This window comes from Pseudoliparis swirei, chromosome 7 (assembly GCF_029220125.1).
Source record: "Pseudoliparis swirei isolate HS2019 ecotype Mariana Trench chromosome 7, NWPU_hadal_v1, whole genome shotgun sequence".
In the NCBI taxonomy this organism is placed as follows: domain Eukaryota; kingdom Metazoa; phylum Chordata; class Actinopteri; order Perciformes; family Liparidae; genus Pseudoliparis; species Pseudoliparis swirei.
Window position 1 is genome coordinate 19174851 of NC_079394.1, and position 25794 is coordinate 19200644.

At 43.0% G+C, this 25794-nt stretch overlaps 1 protein-coding gene across 6 annotated transcripts in view; it reads left to right on the plus strand.

Annotated features, from left to right (window-relative positions):
• The first annotated feature begins 212 nt into the window (after positions 1–212).
• LOC130196293 (membrane-associated phosphatidylinositol transfer protein 2) overlaps positions 213–25794 on the plus strand; it is a 38719-nt gene continuing 13137 nt past the window's right edge. For 5 of the 6 annotated variants that reach the window (XM_056418283.1, XM_056418288.1, XM_056418287.1 and 2 more), the window contains exons 1-9: positions 213–831; positions 14749–14982; positions 19178–19392; positions 20119–20240; positions 20857–21090; positions 21606–21941; positions 23407–23499; positions 25478–25582; positions 25663–25727. In XM_056418283.1, coding sequence (XP_056274258.1) covers positions 14905–14982; positions 19178–19392; positions 20119–20240; positions 20857–21090; positions 21606–21941; positions 23407–23499; positions 25478–25582; positions 25663–25727 — 1248 coding nt within the window. In that variant the 5' untranslated portion in view covers positions 213–831; positions 14749–14904. Of the gene's footprint in view, positions 832–1051; positions 1125–14748; positions 14983–19177; positions 19393–20118; positions 20241–20856; positions 21091–21605; positions 21942–23406; positions 23500–25477; positions 25583–25662; positions 25728–25794 lie in introns of all 6 variants that reach the window. The other variant, XM_056418285.1, reaches the window with a different exon arrangement.

Genomic DNA, 25794 nt, shown 5'->3' on the forward strand with positions numbered 1-25794 from the left:
TTTGTGCTGCTGATTCTTATGATTACACTCATGCGTATAATCCGAAACTTTATTATTATGTTTCGAATGAGCCTTTTATATCTATAATTCAACATAGATAGATGGATTGCATGCAATTGTTGACCTTTATTTTGAAAATCGTACCGGAAACGTGGTTCAATTGGGTTCCCTTGACAGTATTGTGTGTCGTGCCTGAAAGGAGGACTGTGAAGTCTTGCAGTGGCTCGGACACTGGGAGGGACAACTTACGATGGTCGCTCTTCAACTGTTTGGTTTTCTTTCCTCCCGGTTCTGAGGACTGTGCCGACAGCAGCTGGACTGAACTCACTACCGCCAACTCCTGCGAGAGTAGCTCGGACATTCCCGGACATTTGTTTCACGTTTAACGTCGCTACTTTGGCCTTTTACTGTCGTTTGAGGAGATCCAGCGTGCGGTTCTTTGGCGCGAGGATGTGGACAGATTTCGTAAAAACACGGGTCGAAACTGCGATTGATGTGTCATGTGACACGATCCGGAGCTGGTGATGTTTCTTTCCGTGTCATCCATACATGTCGTACCCGCAGCCCTTCCCTCCGCCCAAGGGCCAGACAACCGGCGACGTAAAGGAAACCGGTCGCTGAGTTTCGATGCGTTCGTCTCGTTGATGGCACCGTGTCCTGACCTCGTCGAGTCGGCGGCCGTCTCTCGCTGAAAGCAGCCGCGTTGCGTCGGGAACAGAGTGACCCCAGGACGCGGGAGAAGGCCAGGTGCACTTTGCTTTGCTGAGCGGTGGAGCTAGGTGGTGCCACTGCCAGGTGGAGCCAGGCGTGGAGCAGCAGCATCGGGTTCAGGTATGTGATGAGCATCGCATGCAATCAAGTTTGTCGTTACCGTGCTGCCATGTTGCTAGGTAACTAACCGACGGTGGGTTTACTCTAGTTCAAATGTGAGCGTGCCCTTCCTGAGATGCCATGTGACACGTTGTTATTATTTTTTACAAGGTCTCTGACACCATGTGCTGTCGCAGCTCGCCATTACGTTTGTTTCGACTCACTTTGTGCTTTCCGTCAGGCCTGAAGAAGTTCAGCCTACGTGTCTGCCCTCGTGCCTCGGCCTTGTTGTCACACGAGTTACAACTCATGAGGTGTTTAACCACGCATGTTAAAAGATAAGTTACTGGCACCATTGGTGGATCTTTCAGCCCCTATGCACTTGCCCTTTTGGTACACTTTCCAGTGATACCCAGGTGTGAGAATTTATTAACGACCCATGTCCCTGCTGCACATTACATCACGTTTGAGTTTGACTCCCCAATGTCTGGACCTCAGTCACACGGTCCACTTGGAAAGAAAGGAAAGCTCCCACATTTAACTTAGTTTTCAGTCAACTTTACTACGAACCTGCATGTCACAAGCTTGTTTTTGGATAGCCTCAGCCCATTTATATTTCAATAAGACTTGATGACTTTCAACATCAAGATTCACTCAACTTGACTAAGCTAGTTGGTTGAGTCATTGAGGCAGTGCTGACTCTGAGGCGTCTGCTGGCTCCGATTAGGACTGGAACTGCTGCAAGGCCATTCCACTGGTACCTCGTTTCTTTTAGTTTCAACCATTGCATGCCGTATGTCTTTGGATTATGATTGAAATCTTAGACAAATGTTGAGTGTTAATCTGAGCCTCATCTTTTTTTAGAGCAGGATAAGACACCAGGAGACGCATACCAAGATAGGTTGTTTGGGGGCCCAAAGAATAGTGAATTACTATGCACCCAGGGTGCAATCTCTCTTTGACATGTTAAAACCTGTCTCACTGAAGCCGAAACGGTTGTGAGGGTTATGTAACACACACTGCATCGGCTGCTCAGTGATCTTTAAGATTGAATTAGTTTTGTGATTGTCATTAAAATAAAAGCACAAATAGGAGACTCGAAGTGCAGTTTGATAAAATAATGAATACATATATTTTGTCCACTCTACTGAGCTGAATTATCGTCCATCTGTGCTTCGTTTTTACATGGATTGTTATCTTCTGACTCACTTTTGTTTTTTGACTTTTAGACTTTTAGACTTCTCCTTTTTGATCTGAAACGTTTCAGATGCTCATTGTAACGATTACCAAACACTAAAGCTGGCAGTGACCAGCAGGATATTTACTCATGCCATCAATTTTGGTCACAAAGAACTCCACCATGTGCAATTCACTGATGTTATGTTGCTGCGTTTTCTTCTGTTCATTGAAGTACTGATCTGATGATTAATGGCAGACTACTTAAAAGGAAGGCCATTGATGTCAGCAGCCACTGACTAGCAATTCAAGAGTTCTCCTCTTTACCTGTCATACCTATTGTGACCTGTTAAGATAAGATGGCGATGTCTAGAAATATGGCAGCTCCTCAAAATATCTGCCAAACCAGTTTTCTGGTCTGTGCTTTCCTTCACTCTCACTAACGAAATACATGCATGCACCATGGTACATGGGCAGGGCTTTGTTGACGATGCAAATTGATAGTATTACTTGATTAACAATTGTATCCGAGTAAAAGCAAAGACGTATGTTTCCTTTCACAGTATTTTCAGTTTGTTTAAGCAGTGACCCGTCTGGTTCAGACTCATTCCCAATGTTGCCTAATTAAATGATAATCGGTATGAGTTCACAAAGCAAAGAACGATGGTTTTATTGCTGCAATGTACGCTTTGAGTATTTAAAAACATAATCCTTTCCTTTTCCATTGTCGTTCTAATCATTAGAACACAGGGAATTGTGCGTACTTCTTTGTTTTGTGTTTTGCAGCATTCCTGACAGGCAGACAGGTGCAGACGGGGCTCAAAGTCTTCCAAGCCCGCACTGATTTTACTCATTATAATGTTGTTTTTGCATGACAGCAATATGTTGCCTATAATTTTATTATTCTGACTAAATTAGGGCAATTAATTGAAAGTACTTGGATATTAATATCCCTCCCTCAGGAGTTTGGTTACTGGGTGACTTTATTTGTTATTCCAAAAGATTTCAATATTCTTTCAGTGTAAATATTGTGCAAGTTATTTCCTGAAAAATAAGATCTGTAGCTTCAGGATTCCAAATTTGATCGCAGCCTTGTTCTTATGGAAGTTGTACACAGTCCAGAAGTTGTGTTTTTCTACGTTCTAGGATAACCACACATGGACATCTTTACCTGGTATATATCAGTAGTTTTCTTATCCTGCTGCAGAGCATTTCTTAGCTGAGGAGCCGTAATGTAGTAAAACTTGTTTGATCATGTTTTAGTGCATCTACAATACACCAATAAATACTACTGGAAAACTAGCTCAGAGGTTGACATGTAATAGTGTTTAACTCTCAGATGTTTCTATTCATTCTGAAAACACATTCTCACAGAGGGAGAAAGAGTGCAGGTAGTTATGAGTCGAGCATTCTCTGTACAATTTGGATTTTTAGACATGGCTGTTTAAAAAAAATTTGAATTAAAGAATTTGCTGTGCTGTTTTTTTAGCCGTCTCAAAAGGCAAAGTGGAGGCCCTGCAATGACCTTATGGATAAATGAGGATAATAATTTCTAGCTGCACTCCGATTATATGCTAATGTTTGCTCATATTTGTCTCACGGGTCTCTTTCCATAAGACTAATATTACCCAGCACCCCACTAATGTTATACAGTTCCAGGAGTGCCTTCCCACCTCCCGATGGTCAGGAGGGAAAGGCTGTGAGAATATGTAAATATATGCTGTTTGCCTGTGTGGAGTGGAACATTCTTGATGGAGGTTCCTGTAGATTGTGAGCATGTTTTTGAGTATTTATAGCACTGCGTTTGAGAGTTTTTAAAATTTGTATTCCTACACGTCACAGGTCTTCTGTTCTCCTTCTACAAGCCTCAGTTTTATTACGATTGTCTTCGGTTACAAATGAGCATACAGCCATTTTAGTCAAGGAAACGAGAAAGACTCACTTCCTGTCAGTTATGGTTTGAATGACGTATGCAGCTGCTCGCCACGTCTTTTGGTTCCGTCTATATTTGAGGTGTTGAACAGAGGAAATTGCTGGCACAGGAAGAGCAGAGAAACGTCAGGTACAAACACAGTGACATGAACTACTTGAGGCTTTCTTGAGGAGCATTAACATTTTGTGCAGAGAGGCTTCAACTGCTGTACCACACTGTATATGCTGCACTAGATATAGTCAGAACTTGATTTTCCTGTTTCTGTGGTAATTTGACATTTTCTTCATATCGTTCCATCTCCATTGATTCTTTGAAAGTCTGTTGTAATGATTTGATCCAGTCTGTCTGCGTAAGCAGAGGAGATATTTAGTCTGGGGTCTTTACTTGGACCAGACTGGCCAGTTTATGAAGTCTATTGCGTGTTTATCTCCTGTGTCTTCTTCCCACCCACCATATATACACAATCACTGCCACCTAAGTCAAGGGGGCAGTGATAAGATGCAGTGGATAGTGACTTAATATTTAGAAACGGCTGTTAAATGGTAATAATCATTTGTTTGATGAGCTTACAGTCGGATACTTAAGGTATTAAACGGGATTCATGTTATCTGGGACTTATTTTCCCACAGCTGATGCCTCCCGGGTACAAACGCGCATCATGTCATGTTGCTGTCATTTCTTTAAAAGTCAATGAAGACTGATTATTATAGACACTGACATCACATGAAGGGATTTAGTGTGTATGAGGGTATTTTATGTGGTATTCTTTAAATACCACAGTGAAATTAAGTGTTTAACCACCAACAACACAGCTTAAAAATATCCTTTGGTCTTTATATATTGTTTGCCAGAGGACTTGAGATTAACTTATTTTATTAGCTGTGCGAGAACAGGAATTAATTGAACTATTAACGCAGGGTAGGAAATTAAAAAATAAATTGGGGGCACTTTTTGAAACTTGTGAAACAACATTTAACCTTTGTTCAAAAATAATACATATACTTATTTAGGCTTACAGTATATGTGCAATTGTCATCAAATTGCAATAATAAGACTTTCACATTATTTGTTGTCTTTCTGTCGTGTTGATTGTTGTTTGTTTGTCATGTCCAAATGTTGCACCTTCCGCCAAAAAAATGTCCTCGTTTGTGTAAACATTCCTGGCAATAAAACTGTTTCTGATTCTGATTCTATTAGGCAGTAGTCTAATAGGTTCTGGCCCGGGTCATATAGGCTACGATGTTTTTGACAAGTTCATTAAATTATCATAATTATTAGAGGAAATTATGGGGGCATGTTTTGCCCCCCTCCTACTGATATCAGGGGCATACTTCTATTTCTTGAGGGCAGTTTTTCCCTTTGCCCTCGTGTATTTCTGACGCTGTGTTAACATCATATGACGGCGGTTTGAAGGATAAGCAAACTTTAATGTTTTGTCCTGAAATACAAATATGATTTGAACAATTGGGAATGGGTATAAGACATGTGTCCGCTTTTAGGCTGGACGTTTCCATTCAATGAACTGGACTCCGCTGAGACGGTCATGAGCAGCTCGACGTCTGCTTTGGAATTAAATTATAATGATGGATGGATGAGCAACATTACTTACACCCGGTTCTTGGAATCCTTTGGGGTGGTCTAAATAAAATGGTCATTTGAGTGAATATTGAACAGATTTGACGAGGAGCAAATTGGTTTGTGCATCACTATTTAAAGTGAAAAAGATTTCTCATAGCTTCCCAAAGGAAGTTGAAAGTGTTTGACTATTCAGTGACTTATTTGTGGAGACCAAAGATGAGTATGGGTCCCTTTTCAAATGATAGGGCTTTGAAGCAATCGTGCATAACTACTTTGTCTTATAGTTAAGTACACAATCAGGCATCATGACAGTATTTCAGATGAACCCCCATCATGCATCTGGGTTCCAGCCAAGCACTGAATGGAACGTTGTGTTTTCTCTGCACCGTGAGCTTCACAGACTGTTCTTCTCTAACACACCCTACCGCCTCAGCTCCCTCAACAAAGCAGGTGGTGATAATGTTAGTGTTTAGCTGTTAACCAGGACAACAACAACAACCTGTCCCCACCATTTCCTGATGAGCCAGCCAATGAATGACATTTCACTGCTAATGCTCCTACAGTGTGGTTGTCTAGGAAATGAGACAAAAATGAACGCTTTGTGCAGACTTTGCCATCTCACCGTCCCTTTGGACACCAGTTTTGCTAACAGTGTGGGTGGACTGACGGAGCTGAGGTCTTTTTATAGCAGTTGACCACCTCCCTGTCTCCTTACTTGAGTTACATTTTATGTAAGAGGAATGTATTATGTGCATCCTGGGGTGTTTGGTGGTGATATTTATCAGGCTTGTGCGCGAGGTGAAATCGGGACAGTCTGACACACACCCTACCCTCTCTACCAGGAAACTTCGTGACTTCAGCAGAAAGATGCAATAAAATCTGCTTCTGTGAGGCAAAGTCCCAGCAGATAATGTATCGGCTAATTTAATCTGCAGGGGTCGTAGTCTGCTGTCTATTAGAAATTAAGTGTACTTCTTCCTACCTGGGCTTTTTAATTTGTCTAGATTTAGCTTGTGCTTCATGTCGGCATGCTAATTTATATTTGTTTGGGTTTTATTGTATTCCACCAGCAACCCTTGCATCGCTCTCTGACTCCCATGGATCATGTAAAATGAAAGCGACAGTGCTGCTTCTTGTCACTTTACCCACACGCTCTTTTCTTTTTCATGGGCTGCAGACACCTGATTTCTCTGAGGTTAAAAATAGACCCTAACTCCCCCCTCTTCCATGCCCTCTTACTTCTCTCCTCCCACTGTACCAGGCGTTCTTTGGAAGGTCTCTCTGCGTTTTGCCCATTGTTCTCTTCCATATGCCAGACAGATGTCCACGTCTCCATTCAGAGCGGCGTGTCTCCGTGTGAGCGACGTCAGAATCCTTGATGAAATAAGACTGAACGAGTTTCAGGTTTTTACTGCTCCGATAAGAAAATTCCAAGATGTTAACACCTGGTTTCCCACAGAGCTGCAACCTGACCTCAGAGAGAACACTTTGAAATGTGAGACAAAATCGGAGCACCATGAGCATTTTGAAAATGGCCTTTTATGGTCGGTGTGAGAGACGGCCTCTGTCTTTTGGTCACTGGGTAGAACACTTTTTTTCTTGCACTTATTTGTGCTGCACAGAAGAGTTTGAGGTATTCCACCAAAGGGCAGCAGACAACTTCAGCTTTCCATGAGCGGCTTTCCTATCACTGACAGTTACTTTGCATCCTCTTAATAAACACAGGTCAGTTTTATATTACTGTATCTTTTCTGGATGAAAGCTGATTTGTTAAGTTAAACAACCTTTAAACTTTCCTCTCCTTGCTTTCCACTAATATACTAATTGGTTAATGCTTGCATATTATTCTGTTCCTCGGTCCTCAATTCACACCAACGTTTTCAGATCCAGTTTCCTCTCGTTATCTAGAGCATGAGAAAAAAGGGAAAAAGACCAATTCTATCAATTGAGCATTTGTATAATGTGTTTCTCCATATTCCTCTCGCTCACTCCAAAGATGTTGGAAAGGGAGTCATCAGTGGTTTACTTGGTTAACTCTAGGAAGAGGACTTTCATCATAATTGCTTTAGGTATTTTTAACTCTTGAAGTGGTCGTAGGAGACTTGTATTGACAGTGCTATTTTTAGTTTATGTACAGTATTAGCGGTTAACACAAAGAACTTCCAACCAGCATGTGAGCTTTGTGAAGTCCACATGTGGCCTGTAACTTGGCTAATGTGTATCCCACTCACCATCACCACTGTATTTCTAATTCTGCATTATGTTGTATAGACAATCTTCCAACACACAGTATATCACAGTGGCATATTAAGGTTGACGGTTTATTTGACTCGGTGAGAATCGCGGACTGATGCTGCCGCCGGCAGAAAGAAACCAGAGAGAGGTGGGGAAGAACAGAGGCTGGCAGAAGTGAAAGTGGAGACAGGAGAAACAGGAGAAAGAAGAATCGGCCCCGGCAGCGTCTGGTCTTTACCTTTCCTGTCACTCTGACGATAAGAAAAGAGCCCTGTGTCTCCATGGTAACACCCCCCCCCCCCTTTTCAAGCAAACAGAGGATAAAGAGGCAGGAAAGAAAATAATGTGTTGCCTTTTTATAGAGTAGTATCCATTTCAATTGTCGATGCAATGATTAAAAAAAGTTGCATTGCCATTTATCAGAGTGCTAATGATGTTTTTGTGGCAACATTTTTAAAAAACAGTTTATATGTGTCAACTATAGTTCTAATACTATCTAAATCCACAAAAGCATATATTGGTCTGGAGCTACATGAATTGGATAATGGGATAGACGACATTCTAGGGTGTCGATGCGTCCCTCTTCTGTGTCTGAGTTGCGTAAGACTGCTCTCTGCACAGTTGATTTAGGCTCCAAGAGTGACAGCGAGGGGAGATCCTCATTTAACCGTGGAGCATAACTGATTCATCCACGTGTAATCTGCATCCAAGGTCATCTAATTTTGGATTCCATAGTGAAGCGTGGCGTTGATTAGAGATTGAGCTGGTATGTCACGGGCCCGTTTTGGAAAGCTGTGGACTGATGAGCACCGCTGAGGCACGAGAAAACAATGCCTTCACGTATTAAAGCAGCTTAAAGTTCTCAGCACTCACAGGGCACCAGATTTATGTCGAATTTTAATTAAACACTGTCGGGGTTTATAATATAAACTAAACTTAAATGCTTCAGATGTAGTGAGGTTCATTGATCTGCCTTGGACTGAGTCCATGTTTGCCATGATTTTGTACATGAAACGCAATATACAACTAATTACATATTTGAGGTTACGTAGAAAGAGCAAAAACCAGTAGCAAAAGCTATATTTTAAGTGATACTTAATATGTTCCCTTTATAATCGGGTATCCTACCTCCTTAGCCTGTGGATGAGCATGGGCCTCCTGAGGGATGGCCTTAGGGCACATCATGGGAGCTGACTGTAGAGCTGGTTGATGATGCACCACGATGTATGTGACTTTGTTTGTTATCCTCTGTGTTTACCTGATCCGACTGCTCTGCTGGCTCATGGTACTGCGGGTGACGCTAGTTACTCATGTTGTTGAAGTGTTTTCCTGTGGTCTGATGCTAAAAGATCTGGTCTTAGGAGATCATGTCATGTTGTTTTTGTAGCTCAGCCTCAGTTCAAATTGAAGCTCTTATGTAGTCTAAATTATGGTGCACTTCAAATGTTTTCCCCTCTTTTGCTCTTCCTGTCTGAGCACTTTGTGTTATAACATAAAAAACATCCTGATCTCTTTTTGAATATGGAGAAAATGCTTTCTTTAATGAAGTCAAACAACGAACAAAACATTCCCTTTTGTCAGAAAGCCGACAACCAAGCTGCACCTGTGTACTGAATAGAAACGTTCTAGTCGCTGTCCCATGGACTATAGAGATTCCAGTATCTTGTATCAAGAGTAAAATGTATGATTTAATACCCCTGAACATTCAGAAATGTGGTCAACATGAATACAATAGATTGAAAGATAAGGAAAAAGGATCTCATTCTTTATTAAACCCTAAGTGGGCACGTTTTAGAAGTGTAAACTGATCATGTATTCAGTTATGTGTGCCACATGTTGATCCCAGTTATAACCCTGATAAATGACGATTAATCTCTTTCCCTTAATAGATACTCTTTTGGGCAGAGAGGGATCATCTTTTTTTAAACGGCAGGCTTGTTTTAACTGTGCTTCGTGGGCTCTTTGGTTATTGCAGGTGTACGGTAAACTCTATTGCCGTGTTCTCGGTGTGTACACAGCCCCGAGCAAACAACATTGGCTTAAAGCCTTTTGACATTTTAAGTGGATTGGTGGATAAGCCCATCAACTCAATCGAGGGTTCTTGTCACAGGCAGAGTCTGTTTGCAGCGGTTGTCATAGCTAAAGTTGTCTCTGCAACGCAAGGCTGTGTGACACTGATCTATGGTATTTCCGGCAGTCCAGGGGCGAACATTTTCCACTTGCATTTTAAAGGGGTGTTGTCTTGAGGGAACCCCTGCTCCCCCTCACCCAGCGTCTCTGGGATCCACCACCTCCTCTGTTGCTCGGTCTCAAAGCGGTGCTCTCTAAAACAGAGCTAGATTTAAAGGAGCATGATCAAAAAGCCTCCTGCGAGGCAACGCCTCCTTCCCAGTATTGTGCTTTGTGCCAACAGCAAGGTCCAGCTGTTGCTCTCGTCCTGTGGTCAACCTGTCTGCTGTACTTATAGCTTTCAATCCTAATAAATGTGGCACTTTCAGAATAATAATGATAATAATCATCATTTAATCATCATCAGAAGGATTGAGCAATGCCATATTCAATCATTGTGACGCAGGACAGCTTGGGCTGGCACGGGCAATGGATCTTGTGAACGGTTTATTTAATGTTTTGGGTCAAATGTGAGGTTCTGCCCTGTGGTGGATATAATCCAGTCTTTGCAGTGAAGGCAGGTGTGATCTGTTTAGGTCAGACACTTCCTGTTTAGCGGTGACCAATTGTTTGTTTATTCCAGCTGTAGTCCCACTCCCAACTATGCAATTGTGTTAACAGGCGCTGTACTTCTGCCGTCTCTGGTGTTTAGCATCATGTTATCTGAAAACGGCTTGAATATATATATAAAAAAGTAAACTTTGTTATATTCGTCATATAAGCACAGGTGCATACATGACATTTGATCATTAGGAGCAGTGGGCTGCTGTAAAGTACCCGGGGAGCAACTTTGGGTTCAGTCTCTCACTAAAGGACTCTTGGACATGCAGACAGGAGGAGCCGAGGATCAACCCCCGAACCTGGTGGTTAAAGGATGATCCGTTCCATCCACAGCATTTCAGCCTTCCCATCTACGATGATTCCAGACATCCTAAGTTATGTAGAGGGCCACATTTACAGTTTGTTTTAATACAGCGGACAAAGTCCAAAGAAGGAAATAACATTTGAAGCACCCGTGTTGCACTGAATACTTAAGCATTAAGTAAGCATTACTAAAGCAGATGTTCAGCTCACTTATTCAGCAGTTGGTGTCAAACTGTGGAATTCTCTATGGAAACAGTTCATTTCAAGAAAATGTATAAGGAAAAAACAAGAGACAATATGAAGTGTCAGGGAAGCTGTTTCCTGTGTTGATGATGAACCTTTGTCTTGATTCTTTTTCTCATATTACTCTGTTTTTTGTTGTTGCTAAGTAACTGTATGGGACAGATCATCTTATTCTATTGTTTATTTATTGGTTGTTGTATGGCACAACAACCAATAAATTGTCCCACTCCTTTTTAGGTAAGAGAACATGTCAGTAGACGTGTGTTTTGATCTTGCCAGGATAATTCAGTACCTCTGATGGTTCATCCCACCTTCTGGGTCGTGCAGATGAGGCGGTTGCACCCGTATACACCTCGGGGTACACGGTCCTGCCACAGGTGGCCACATGTGTAACGGGCCCAAAAGAGTGGCAGTGGGTAGAGGTACAAAACACAGTCCTACTCAAAGTTTGTGGTAGTTATCGTTGGCTTCAGTTTTGTTCAAGCAGGAGCAGAAACGTTGGAGGCTGCTTTGAGATGAGCGCCGTGTGCTGCTATTGCGTCACTGCCTAGAGGGGGCAGAGACTGTATTTTTAGAAGGGAAGGAGCATATTCTCTGAACGAACAACGTCAAGCACTCTGCTTGCGTATGCTAGGATGATTGTGACCGGGCTATTTATAAGCTGTGTGAGAGAGTGTGCTTTTTTTTCTGGGTCAAGCATGGTGCCAGTACACTCTCGGAGCGCCTGGTGGATTGTGCATTACAGCGCCGATGATGTGCAAAGCATCTGCATCATTCACAAAGGAAACACAGGAAGACAGGTTTCACCAATCAGGGCATTGTAGGTCTGTAGCTGCAATGCTCCTGGGCGACTGGGGGTCAGTGGGTAGCAGGTCCGTCTTTCAATCAGGGGGTCGGAGGTTCGATCCCCGCCCTAGTCGATGTGTCCTTGAGCAAGACACTTACACCTGAATTGCTTCTTGTAGCTGCGTCTACGCTGTATGAATGTAGCAGGATTGTAAGTCGCGTTGGATAAAAGCGTCGGCTAAATGACGTGTAATGTAGGTTGGTTATAATTGAGCAGCAGTCGGACACTCTTGAAAGCAGCTAATTGATCTGTGGTTTAACATGAAAGGAGGAGATATTGCTTATTGAGCCACAATGCATACGTGTGTGTGTGTGTGTGTGTGTGCTGTTATAGTTCTATTTCATGTTAGTTTACTACTACTAATAAACAAAGACAAAATATGTAAAAAACTAATTTTTGTGGCAAGCAAGTTTGGGTGTGTCCGTCCGAAAAGGAAAGAGACGGCTACTAAAAAACACTGGAACAAAACATAAAATAGTTTATTTCAACATGACGGGATTGTGGGAATGAGTGGGAAGCTGAAGCTAAGAGGAACACGAAGTCTCTGCTCGTCTGCTTATCAAGTATGTAAAGACAAGAATTGCAAAATATTGAAGTGTTTATTTTGTCTTTCAACATTTCTTTATTGTATACATATTTGTACTTGTACTACTGTTACAATTAGTTGAGCAATTAATTCATGTGTGAGTAGTTATCAAAGAAAAGTCAGCATGCATTCTGGGAAACTGATTCTCTTTTTGTAAAATGTTATCTTTTTATTGGAATTTTGTATTCATTAATATGAAACGACAACAGATCAATTCATGGTGAAGTTAATGGTTTGTTGCAGCTCGAACAAGTGGGCATACTGTCATAATCCTCTTTGGAAATTGGGCACACAATTCACATGCATCACTCGTAATCCCAGTCCCTCCTCAGCGTCTCCCAGGCTGCTCCATCATCCTGAGAGACGTGACTGAACGGCATCCCTCGTTATGCCGCCTGTTGCTTTTCCTGTCTCTCTCTCCCTGAGTTACTCTTTTCATACCTGGTGCCACGTTTGTGTAATGCTGGTTGCCAGTTGGTGGCAGCTGGCTGGGCTTTGATTCACCGACGGACAATCTCACAGTAAATGAGTCATTCCTGCCGTGTCATACGTGTTACAAATCAAATCAGCTGTCGCGTCCAGGATTGTTTGCCAAGAGAAGTTTGTTGCAGCCTCAGTTGCAACCCACATTCAAACTGTTGCCACGTTGAACCGTGCTTCAAGTGAGCTTTGTGACCTTCTCTAAAGCCTGGCTCAGCACCCAGAGGCCTCCGTCAGGCTGCTGAGCTGCAGGCTTTTCTCTGGGCCTCTCCAGGCTCACCTAGTTGAAGCTCAGACTTTCCCAAGAGGGCAGTTATTTTCAGCAAAATGTGGCTTTCTGCTCCAATTTCGATGTTCAAATGTGCTGTTTTTGTCCAGCAACAATATTATATGAACGATTTATAGAAGACGATGGGCACTCTTAATCAGGACACCTCCCAGTCTGCAATGAAACATCTGCTCCTGGTTGTGGGGGCAGGCACTCAACAGAGGGTGGACCAGAGCCTGAGCCGACACCAGGATCCTCACCGAAGCTGGCCTTTGTTCATGGGATAAGTGACGCATTGGGAATATTAATGTGATTAGCCAGAATAACCGGGTGCTAGAGCAAGGTACTGCCACAGGTTAGAAAAGAGCGAACATTTGGGTTATGCAATGCTGTGCAGACTCACTTGGATAACACAAGGGAGGCAGTTACAGGGTGGTGGTGTCTGGACAACACTGTCTCTGCACATGGGGACCAAGATCCCGTCCACCGTGTCTTCACCAACCAACTAGACTTTTAAAATCTTTTTATTGTTGTCTTGTTGTGGGAAAAACCTCCACGTCTTTCTTTACACATATTCAATAATGTGCTTAATCACTTATTTTGACGAAAGAAATCTTTTCTCTCCCGTTCCTTTTGGACTCCTCTTCAGATCATGTTCCACTTCAGCTGACGGTGTATGCCGTCAGAATCTTGTTTTGTACTTGCTCGCCTCCGGAGTTGTTCTTCTCTCCGCGGTCACAAGCAAACTTCTGCAACTCACGCCACCCACACGTTGGTTATGTAGAGCCCACCGCCTCCCCCTATCTGCCCAGTGGTTTGAAAACATTGCTCTGTGTATTTCCGTGGCAGCTATTTCTGAAACCTTGATGCATATGTAGTTATTACAAGGTTATGTAAGGCTCCCCACTCGACTGTAATCCTTCTTCTGCTGAGTGAGCCCCCCATGTGACGGTGCTGAAGTGTTGGGAGAGACATGGTGGCTGTTTGGACTGTAGGCAAGGCACGGGGGCTCTCCGTAGACTGAAGCCACCTGACCCCACCACACACACACACACTGAGCTGTGGCTTTTGTATAAGAAGAGAAGTTTATTCTGGAAAATGCCTAACTTGGAACTGAGACGCTGGATGGAGACACGGTGCTGATGCTCGTCGTCAGTGCCGGGGTTTGGACCAGACCTCCAGTCCCTACGTTGAGCATATTCCTTGAATGATACGACGGCTCTGCTCTCTATCTGCGCGTGAGCTACGAGAATGAATCTTTGTCCTCGGTTATGTGTAAAGGAATGTGAAAGCTTCCTCAACGTGCTGCAATAGTTTGCTCATGAAGAATCTTTTGTGTTGCTGATTGAAGCCGGTTTCTGCTTTTTGAGTGATGTGTGTTGATGGAGACCGGTTTGAAGAGCCATACATCTTTTTTTAGAGATCCAGAAATCAGGTCAGGGTTAAGAGATTGTTTTGACTGGAACAAACACAAACTGCTGGACGCCTGTATGTATTCTTTATTATTATATATTCATAGCTTAGGTACCTAATGCTTTTTTGTTGTTCTTCCCCCACAGGAACCGTCAATGTGGACGTCAGCTGGTGATTTGACGAGTCGCATCTAGGAGCCGCCTCGAGTGTTTCCTGTCCCCACTCCCTTCCCTCGGTCCCTCCCACCCCTTTCCCTTGTCAATCTTCTCCCCGATCCCCCTTTCCCCCTTTTATTATCCACCATGCTTATCAAGGAGTACCGCATCCCCATGCCCATGAGTGTGGAGGAGTACCGTATCGCCCAGCTCTATATGATCCAGGTGAGGTCACAACGCTATATTTCCCACCAAACTCTCACCCACACACACTTAGCCAAAAACAGCCAGTGGTGCAGAAACTGAAATACAAAAACAAGCAGTAAGAGGGGTGAAAAATAACAGAGTGCATTGGCAGCATGCCCAATTATGAAATGATTGGTCACACGGTCTGACGTCAGTGAAGTAATGGAACAAAGAGAGCTTGTGTGCTGATAGATTAGCCAATTTAAACTCTATAAAGCTGGCTGTTTCTAGCCGTCATAGACTGCATGTTTCTTCAAGAGGAGGGTGGGGGCAACCTGCTTTCGATGCACACTCGATGCGCACATACGTGACGGATCTGGACATACTGCTTTGTCCGTGGCAGAAAGTTTCATTTGTCTTCCCGAACCCTCATCTGGTGTCTGTGTAAGAGCTTGAGGGTTTACCAAGCAGGAACGACGTGATTCATACAGCTTTGGTTATCCTGTGTGGCAACGTATTCTCTCTTCATACGACATGTGTACGTGAAGGAGGATTTATTTAATCCTGTGGTACTACCAGGTGGACTTTGAGCCGCATTACCCGGGAGAGGCATGCAGAGCAACCACAATGACTTGGACTGTGGAGAAGAAAGAAAACCTTAGTTGTAAAGCTGTTATTGTTGAGGCAAATGCTTGACACTTAACATTCAGCAGTTGTGCTGGGATTTGAGCTGCATGGGTGTGTAATGTACGTCACAAGTGGTTTGCCATTTGTTAACGAGTAGGTTGAAGTTATCAGGTAGAGGCCTTTTGCTGCGTAAAGAGTGCACTGCTTCTTCGGTGATCTTTTATTGTGTGTTATGTCACTAAAGGAGTGCTTTCATCAAGAACAAATAATTATGTCAAGTGTGTGAAATAGTCTTAGTGCAGTTTCAAATGAAAGCAGTGGCTAAATCTGGTCAATTAAAGTCATATGAACTTACCTTTACAGCCGATACAAGGCAATATATGAACCCTGAGGGATATTAATCTAAGTGTTGCCTAGTTTTCCTCCTTCTCATTTATGGGAGGTAGTTGATTTCTATATGTGAGCTGCACGGCAATGCAGCTCCATTGGAGAAGCAGAAGAAACCAGAGGAGCTCTTCTTTTCAGCTTCTGACCTTCTCTTAGGCAGCCCTCTCTGACAACTTTCAATCTCAAAGCCTATCTGATTATAATTTATGTATACAACGTTGTCTTGAGTAAATATTCAGCCACTGGTAAACCAATCCTGCAACACGAACGACGGCTTTGTCCACCTGTATTTGCTCAGATGGCCTCTCCCTTCGGTTTCCGATGTCCTATAAAAACGTTTTCTCCCAAAGCGATGGAAGGTTAGCCAGTTGTCGTAACTTAATATCGGTGTAGTGGCATTTCTTTGTCCTTTCTGTAAATTGGTCTCCAAAAGAATCTCAGATTTTACAGTTGACGACTGTTGTCTCCCCCCTAAGCCACCAAACAGACCAGTAGAGCTGAAGATGGTAGTGAACATGACTCTGCAGTCATGCCCTAAAGCAAGCAGACGTTACAAGACAAGCACAAACCAGGCACTGCGCCACACTTAGACACACTCACTTTCTTTGGCACAATAGCTTTATTGAACACGGTGTTGTAGAGTTATTGAGTTTGTTAAATGCATAACTGCAATAATTTCATTCCCCGATCTTCTGCATGCCCTGGGTTGGATCTTATCAGAAGGGGCATTGTGGAAATAAGACACGACTCATGTGCAAACAGGTTTACAGAGTCTTAAAAGGAGGAGTTAATCTCTAGTTTGTAAGCGAATGATAGAGGAATTCTTGCATTAGTGACCCATAGTTACCTTTTCCTCTGACCTCAGCCTCTCTGCACAGCCTTGTTTCTGTGAGGCTTCTGTCACTATGACGACCATGACATCAGCAGCGTGCCGGTGGTCAGCTTTTGTCCGAGAGAAGTGAATGAAAACAAGGAAATGGAGGATAGAAAGAGAGGTTGCAAAGGAGTGAGAGGTAATGAGAGAAGGGGTGGAATGAAAAGGGAGAGCTGTATTAGAAGCGGAGACTGTTTTTGCTGGCGTCTGTGAATACCCCGGCTTCACTGCTGTATGTTACCAGGGCAACTGCAGCATGTAGGCAGGCCTGCCTGCCATTCTTCCCCGGTGTTGGCCTCATAGATGAAGTCGGGCCTTAGGACAGCCTGGACATACACACACCTCAGCCAGCAATGCCCCGCCCCATCCCTCCTCCCACTTCATTGCCTTTGCCCTGACAATGGCCTCTTCTCATTTGAAAGATAATTGGAATTGAATTATTACCACATCGGGATTTGCAGTAATGCACGAAGCAAATGCTGAATGTGTGAGAAATTAATTATGAGGATATCTCACTGTCTCATATTCATCTGCTCAGATCCATCATGTTCTGACTAAGCAACTGTATCTGTGGAGTGAAGTGAAAAGAAGCATCTCAAACAGGAAACACTCCTCACTAACTTGATGGCAAGGGAAGAAAACCAGGATGTGACTCTCATCCTGTCGGAGTGGTCAGATCTAAACGCGTACTGCAGGCTTTCATGGTGATGGGTTTATTTGTGAAGGTTTTATGGCTGTTTAAAGAACGGTCGGTTAGAGAGCGAGGGGGCAGGACTTGAAGTTCCAACACACTTTGTCATTGTTTAATGAGCCAAAAAGGATTTTCCAGTAGATCGGTGTCGAGGAGGGCCCCTTTGGAGACAGCCAACATGCTCCAGAGACTCTGAAACTATTTGCGCCTTAAAGTTCCTCCTCCACGGCTTTGTACCTGTACACAAAGGAACAAACCCCCTTTGTTTTCATTCAGAATCTAAAATGACTTTTAGTGTTCATTGAACTTAAAGCACGTTATCTATTCCTATGGTCTATATCTTGTGATCTTTCGCCTGCTCCACTGGAGAGACTCATCCGTCTCATTTGGCAGGTTGCTGTCACCCGTCAGTTTTCTACTTCAGGGACAGTAGAACATAATTAAATGTATTTGTTTCCTTTTAACTAGACGGCTGACTTTACCTTCAGAAGTAATTGGACAATCTTAGGAGTTGTCTGTCCACAAAGGAAAAAACGATTACATTTGGAAAGATCAACAGCAGTAAATGTTTCCAGGGATAATGATAATGGTCCTCACAATGATGGACAGACCTGATTGTGATCGGTCTAATTGAAAAGCCAACTGATACTCCTCTAAGTGGAAAGACATGTTTGTTGTGTTCTGGGGTGAACACCTTTACATTTAAATGTGTTAATCTGTGCTCACGCATGTATTGTCTCCATGTGTGTACTTCTACAGCTGCGTACATCTTCACGGTGTTTGCATGCATACATGTCACTGTCCATATGTTTCAACGCTCGGCTCATGGCTCGTGTACTGGTTGGCTGTGCAGCCAGTTAGATGGTGTTGTGGCGTCTGTGCTGTGTCTTTGGATCTGTGTCTGGGCTGTTGAGAGCAGAGCGGGCGGCTAATGAATGACCTGTCAGAGGGAATGAGGTCCGGAGCACTGGACGCCTCCATGGCTTCCTCTTCCCTTCCCCGCTGACTTGCTGCCTTTACTCCATCCTGACTGGAAACATCTTTCTCCCTCTTGTCCCAGTGCTGCACTAAATACTGTGTTCATACATTCTGTGTGTTACATTGTGTATGTGTGAAAAGATTGTCCAGCGCTTGATGGGAGCAAGATGATCAGTAATCTCTGACATTTATGGTCCTCGGTCTTTGCTCCCTGTGTTTTTAATATCGTCAGCACTTGGACTATGCTCTTCTGTCCACGTTTCCTGCTTCACTGATTTCATAACAATTCTTGTGAGTCTTCCTCTTTCCAAGCCACACATTCCTGTTTTTCACCTCGTGAGTCACCTGGCTGCAAGTCACCTCAACTGCATCGGCAAGCTCCACCCAGCCTCTCTTCCAGTGTGCACCTGTAATGTAAATATGGGAAAGGTGTGGCTCCATGAGCTGGTTTTGGGCTTTCTAATTTGCAATTCAGAGTTTGCTAAGCTTTCAGGAAGCTATTCATTGGCCATTCATTCATTTGTTTTTCATTTCCTTCTTCTTTTGTATGTTTCAGATCAAGCGTACATTTCTATTTGTATTTCTAAATGTAGAACTCCTTTTACACTAGTACTTGTATGCAAACATGAACAACTGACTAACTCACTTCAACCTCATTATATTTATTTCTCCAACAGAAAAAGAGCAGAGATGAGAGCTGTGGTGAAGGAAGCGGGGTGGAGATTCTAGAGAATCAGCCCTACACAGATGGACCGGGTGGGGCGGGCCAGTACACCCACAAGGTTTACCATATTGGCATGCACATTCCCAGCTGGTTCTGCTCCATCTTGCCCAAAGCAGCACTGAGGGTTGAAGAGGAGTCCTGGAACGCCTACCCTTACACCCGCACCAGGTGAGGTTTGCAGGAAGGACACCTCCACACCTCTTCAGAGCAGGAGTGGGAGTGTATTAAACGCTGCCAAGGGTTGCAGAACACTCTAAATGTGTTCTTTCAATATGAAAAAGGCTCTGTGCAGAGATGTACAACTACTGCATCAACAACAAGACAACAATCCCCCTTCCACCTGTTAAGGGAATCATTTTAACCGTGCTCATATCCAGTATAAAATGCCACGATTCTGCAGTATTTCAGAATGGGCATTATCCGTTGTGCCTCAATAAAAGTCGAGAGAAAATAATGATCTCAGAGCAAGTTGTCTGAATATTGCCGAGCAGACCATCAGATCGGCTTGTGGCCAATGGCGCTCACAGGCTGTTGGATTTTGGTGGGACCTCATGCGCAGGGTGTGAGTGTTTGTCTGTGTGCGCCCTAACAAACGACGAGACTCGAAGGTGATGAACAGAGAGGTGCCCTTGACTTTACTGTCAGGGCATTGATAGACTGCAAGTGCCTGTTGACACATCCATTCAACCAGTGGCAGCTTTGCTGCACACGCCTCAGATGCAACAAGTGTCCTATACTCAGCAGCGAGAGGGTATTGTCACTCTTAATAATAGAGTTGTGATCTTAAGCCATTGAGAAGTCTCACATTGAAAGAAGATTCCAATCATAATGCAAGGTTGCTTTATTGGGACATTTGTTCTGTTTTACTTGATGCTGTTGCCTCTGGTCCTTCAGATACACCTGCCCCTTTGTCGAGAAGTTTTCCATTGACATTGAGACCTACTACAAACCTGACACAGGCAACCAAGCAGATGTCTTCAACATGTCTGCAGCAGAGAAGAGGCAGAGGACTATTGGTGAGACAATTTGCCCTGAACATTGAAGATGACATAAACCCATATATTCAAATTTAAACTAATGTGTATCAGGCTGATTTAGCTCTGAGTCAAACTCATTTAGCCAGCTCAGTATACACACTGTATCTATATTAGAGAACCAACAATTAATGATACTTCTTTCAACAGTTATTTAAGGAGACAAGTTAGTAGTATGTTTAGTCAGAAGTCTTTTGAATCTGTCCTCTTGTGTCTCAGACAAAAGGAGCAGACGAGGCCCACTTGTGGCAATAAAGTGCGACTGCATGTTTTCTTTTCTTTTTGATAGCAAGCCAGTTGAATATGAAGCTGCTTGGTACTGAATGGTTTTAGGCATGCAGTGACCCAGTTACCACATTGATTGTAATTTTAATGAATGACTTATCATTGTATGTGTATTCATAACCCTGAAATTCAGTTAATAAAATAATGTCACGTGTTTGAACACAAAGGCCTTGAAACTACTCCACCCCCTCATGTACTTTGAAGTTATGTATGATATTACAGATCTAGAGTATTAGAGTATAATTGATGCAATACATTTCAAACACCTGGCTCCACTAATCTTTGCTTCCTGTATTTTAACTACCTTTGGCAGACCCAATCGACATCGTGACAGATCCAATGTCGCCTTATGAGTACAAAGCAGAGGAGGACACACGGCTCTTCAAGTCAGCCAAGACTCAGAGGGGTCCTCTGCAGGACGACTGGATAGAGGACTACAACAACAACCCTGGCAAGACCCCCATCATGTGTGCCTACAAACTCTGCAAGGTGGAGTTTCGTTACTGGGGCATGCAGTCCAAGATCGAACGCTTCATCCATGATGTTGGTGAGTATGCTGTCACAGATGTAACAGCATGTTATCTGGAATGTTATCTAATACTTCTATGTAATACTCTAAAAATAATCTAAATGTAGAAACCGTATGATTGATTGTTTTATATCTTTTTGATTGTCATATTTTACAATTTATTACTTTGTATGTATGCATGTGCAATTTTGTAGGTCTTCTGCCCTTATCTGTCTGACTGACTGTAACTAAACCTAAATACTTAACTTTAGTTTTACAATATTGTAATGTGAAAGAATGGGAAGGCCATGGGTGGGTGTTTTATTATTCATTATTATTAATATTTTTATTTATTTAGTTTTGCCTTTGTTATTGTTTGTATCTTATTTATTTCTTTACTTTTTTCTGTTTTACTTTCCTGTTTTCTTCTTTACAATTGTAAAAAGATTGACACATTCCCAAAAAATTAAAAGGCTTGTTCTTTGATCCCTGTCTATCATATTGTGCATGATCCTCAATTAAGTATATATATTTTACAATTTCTTTCTTTCTAGGACTGAGAAAGGTGATGGTGCGTGCCCACCGGCAGGCCTGGTGCTGGCAGGATGAGTGGTACGGTCTGACCATGGAGGACATCCGGCAGCTGGAACTGGAAACCCAGCTGGCCCTGGCCACGAAAATGGCCCAGTTCAGTCAGGCGGAGGAGGCCACAGAGGCTAACGGAGGTGCTCAGTCTCCAGACAAAGAGCAGGAGGTCAAAGAGGCGATCAGCTCCATTGAAGCTGAGGAGGTGGTTGTCAGCTCGGGTGGAGAGACTCTCAAGCCTCGAGGTGTACTCACCAAACAGTGGTCCACTTCATCCCGATCCTCCCGCTCATCAAAGAGAGGAGGTGAGGAGCATGCCTTCTTCACCTCTTCATCTGTCACCTCTGTGTATGACAGTGGGTGTCCTAAGCCGTAATCCTTCCTTTGCATATGATCTCATCTCTTATTACGCACTTTAATTGTTCAGTCTGTCCCCAGACTCCACCGTCAAGGTTGAAGTCTACCAACAACAAACTCAAACTGTTCCAAGTGTAAACACAGACAGTTTTAATATTTGAGACTTCAGAATTCAACAAGGTCAAGCTTGTGCAAAGCCAAAGTAGCACAATGCTTTATTCTCTTTGGAGGATTTGTGTTTATTCTTTGTAGTAAAGTACACACAGACACACACAGACACGCACAGACACCCCTGTAAGATTGAAAGGTGGCTGTTAAAACTTACTGGTTTGCTGGTGATCGATTAATATATTTAACAATGAACTCTTATCCATCAAGATTGCCTCAAAACTCTGTAGCTCCACAGGAAGTATCGTCATGGCTCAGTTCTGAGTGAAGAAGCTAACTAAAATGTTTTGGTTCATCTCTTCTCAAAGACCGTAGATATAGCTGAAAGATGCATAGTCAAATCTAAAATGACACGCCAACCGAAAAGTCCATCCAACAAGAGAACATGGACAACCTTTGTTGTGTTTCATGGTTCAGTTGTATACGCAGTGCTCCCAGCTGAATTAATCCATGGCTACAGAAGAGCTCTGAGCTCAAATGGCTTTTCTGTCAGATCCCTGATTATTTGGACTGTTTTTACTCTGATCGACTGCTTGTCAACTATCAATGTCGCCTCTCCTCTCCCCTACAACTTTGTATCTCTCCTGGGTTATTTTTAGCAGCAGTTGTAACATCACAAACCACATGTTTGAACACACCCATCTCCAGTGTCACCCCTACCTCAAGGCAGTGCTCGATGTAGCTGCCACTGGGACCCTGACTCATCTGTAACACCCCCCACCCTACCCCCTGTGGTTCTCTCTTGGACAGCAGTGCTGACGTCACAGACCAGAGAAGGCTGACGCTCTTCACAGTGAACCTCCCCTCCAGCACTGCTGTTTCATCCTGTGCGCTGACAGCTACAGCTGTGCCCCCCTCTCACCAGTCTGCCCCTTAGAGCAACACCCCCTCTGTCCTCCACACTAATTATATACTGTATACAAAGCATAGACAGACAGAGATGTGATAGACATGGCCTTCTTTTCGTATTGCCATTTTCCCCGGCTGGCATTTGTTGGTTGGGGTGCTTGTAGCTTGACTGTGTAACATTGGGCCTCACTTCTCACGCAACCCCTCTGACCACCAAGCAGTCCATCTGTGATGCACCACAGAGACTGTTGTGTGTGTGTTGGGGGAGATTGTGCAATGTTTCTTTGTTGTAAAGAGTGTGTGTGTGCGTGCGAGCCAGTGTTGAAAAGGGAAAGAGAGAGGCTCAAACTCATGTCCCAAAATAACACTGAATTTGTTGTGTGTGCGGTTTCTCAGTGAGTCCATCTCGTCACAGCATCTCGGAGTGGAGGATGCAAAGCATAGCTCGAGACTCAGACAGCTCTGACGAGGAGTTCTTCGATGCTCATGGTAACCCAGTTTTGATTTTTAATTGGAGTAAATAGTTGGATCCATAGTGTTGTTTTTGTGTTCAGTTTTCCAAAAACCTGCTTGTTCTCCCCTCCCCCTCCCCTGACTCTGCATGCATCTCTTTAACCACAGATCAGTTCTTAAACTTCCCAGATACCCAGCATGCTTTGGGGCTGCAGTTGAGATAGGTGGGTATGGTACGACATCCTTGCTCTCTGCTGGATGAGAATGGCCGAGGACACGGGCCAAGTGTATCATCCTGTTGTGATCATGTTGATGAAATGAGAATAAAATTGTCATGTATTATGTTGGTACTGATTTAGCTGCATTCGTTTGTTTCCACTTGTTTAAAGTTCAATGCATTTCTGCCCATGCCATTGTGAAACTGTTATGCAATCAAGGACAATGAATAGTGTTGACAGCCGAATTATCTTTTGCGTTGGCGTATTCATGTTTGTATGGACTAATGCAATGCTATGAGCCGGACATTGCATGTTATCAAATGAATGGATTAAATGCATGAATACTCTGTCATAAAGTACATAACCCTCTGTCTCAGTCACCGTCAATACAGTGATAACTGATATGCTGCCCATCTCGGGTTATAATTGATTTATAGATGTTCTTACGCTGCAGTTATTTCATTCTGGTAAATAAATGAGGATGGTGTATCAGAATGAAGATGCAGTGTATATGAACATAAGTGTGTGTGTGTGCCTGGTTGAAGCACATGATGGAGGTACACACATTATATTTATAAAGAGACTGAGTAATACCAAAGGCTCAGCTTACCTTGATCTTTACCTTTAAAATGTGTGTGGTCAAGTCCCTCTTGCAGTAATTCTCTGTAACAAAATCTTGAGAAGTAAGTTTATTTTTGACTCAAGTTCCACTTTTGCTGTTCTTAGTGCAAATGAATAAACGAAAGCTTTCGGAGGAGAACTCCTCGTGGAGGCCACACTCGGTGTGTCTGGTATTGCAGTACTGATTCTTCAAACCAGAGAAAACAAACTTATCTGCTACAATTACACATGTCTATAATCAAACCAGGATACAACTTGCAATTGAAGCTGGAATAAAATGTTATTTATTGATTCAGCGAAAGCCTATTGTTATATCCTGTGAAATAAATGACACAACAAAAAGTTACTTTAATAAAGAATAAAAGAAAGTCACTAGATGTTGAACTGTGCACAGGACACACCATCTGTGAGAGACAGAAGTCTTACTCGGGTTTGAGAAAAATGTTTCCAACTTCCTGTATCCAAAGCAAGTCCTATAAAACTACTTCCATTTCTTTACAACAGTTATTTATTTGTATTGTAATGAAGCTGATGTTAATGGAGTTACATGACATTTGTACATCGAATGTTACATTTTACTTTAAATGTGTTCAAACTAAAGTGAACGGGACACAACAGCCTGTTTCTCTGAAATGAAGCGAGTGGCAGTTTAACAGGACAGAAATGATGTGGTAATAAGGGATATCTCCATATCCTGTGCCGCCTTGTTCAAATCACAGATTCATGTCAGTGGATGGCTTACACAGTCTGTCAACTGATTCATGTAAATGCTACAGATGCGTACTATTTAAAGCCTCTTCTCAGACGGTCATTGTTGAGTAAATGGATTTGTTTGTTGTGGTAATAAAGCTACACTACTTGGCCACTGTCATCCTGCACACTGCGACAACGATTACACATCAAACATGAGTACTCGGCGTAATATGCATTTGATGTCCATTAAGTAATTAGTACCACTCAATATTTTTATTTTATTTGACTTTACCAATCTGGAACGCTTGACACGGTACCTTTTTTATATTGGTCAACATGATATAACTGAGAAAGCCAATGTCACTCATGAGCCTGTTAATCATAATAAATTGTGTTAACTGTTGACGCGATGACAAATTTGTGAGCCCCGAGTGGCACGTGTCCTTCAGTTGATCACGATGCATCTTGTGTCGCCCCTGCAGAGGATCTGTCAGAAGGCGAGGAGGTCCTCCCAAAGGAAATCGCCAAGTGGAACTCCAACGACCTCATAGACAAGATTGAAGCCGCAGACACAGAGGACACGCCGGGTATGATGAGTATGAATACGTTGTCATGAAAGGTCACTCTGCCTTTGGAGTTGATGTTAAGAGTGTGTGTGTGTTTGCAGGTGATCTGTTGAAGGACATCACAGTGGATTATGAAAGAGCAACCAGTGAGGAAAGACTAGATGAGGTACGTGTGTTGGACGGTGAATGTGTATTTACAAAACACAATGCATGTCTGAAATAAATATTCCTGA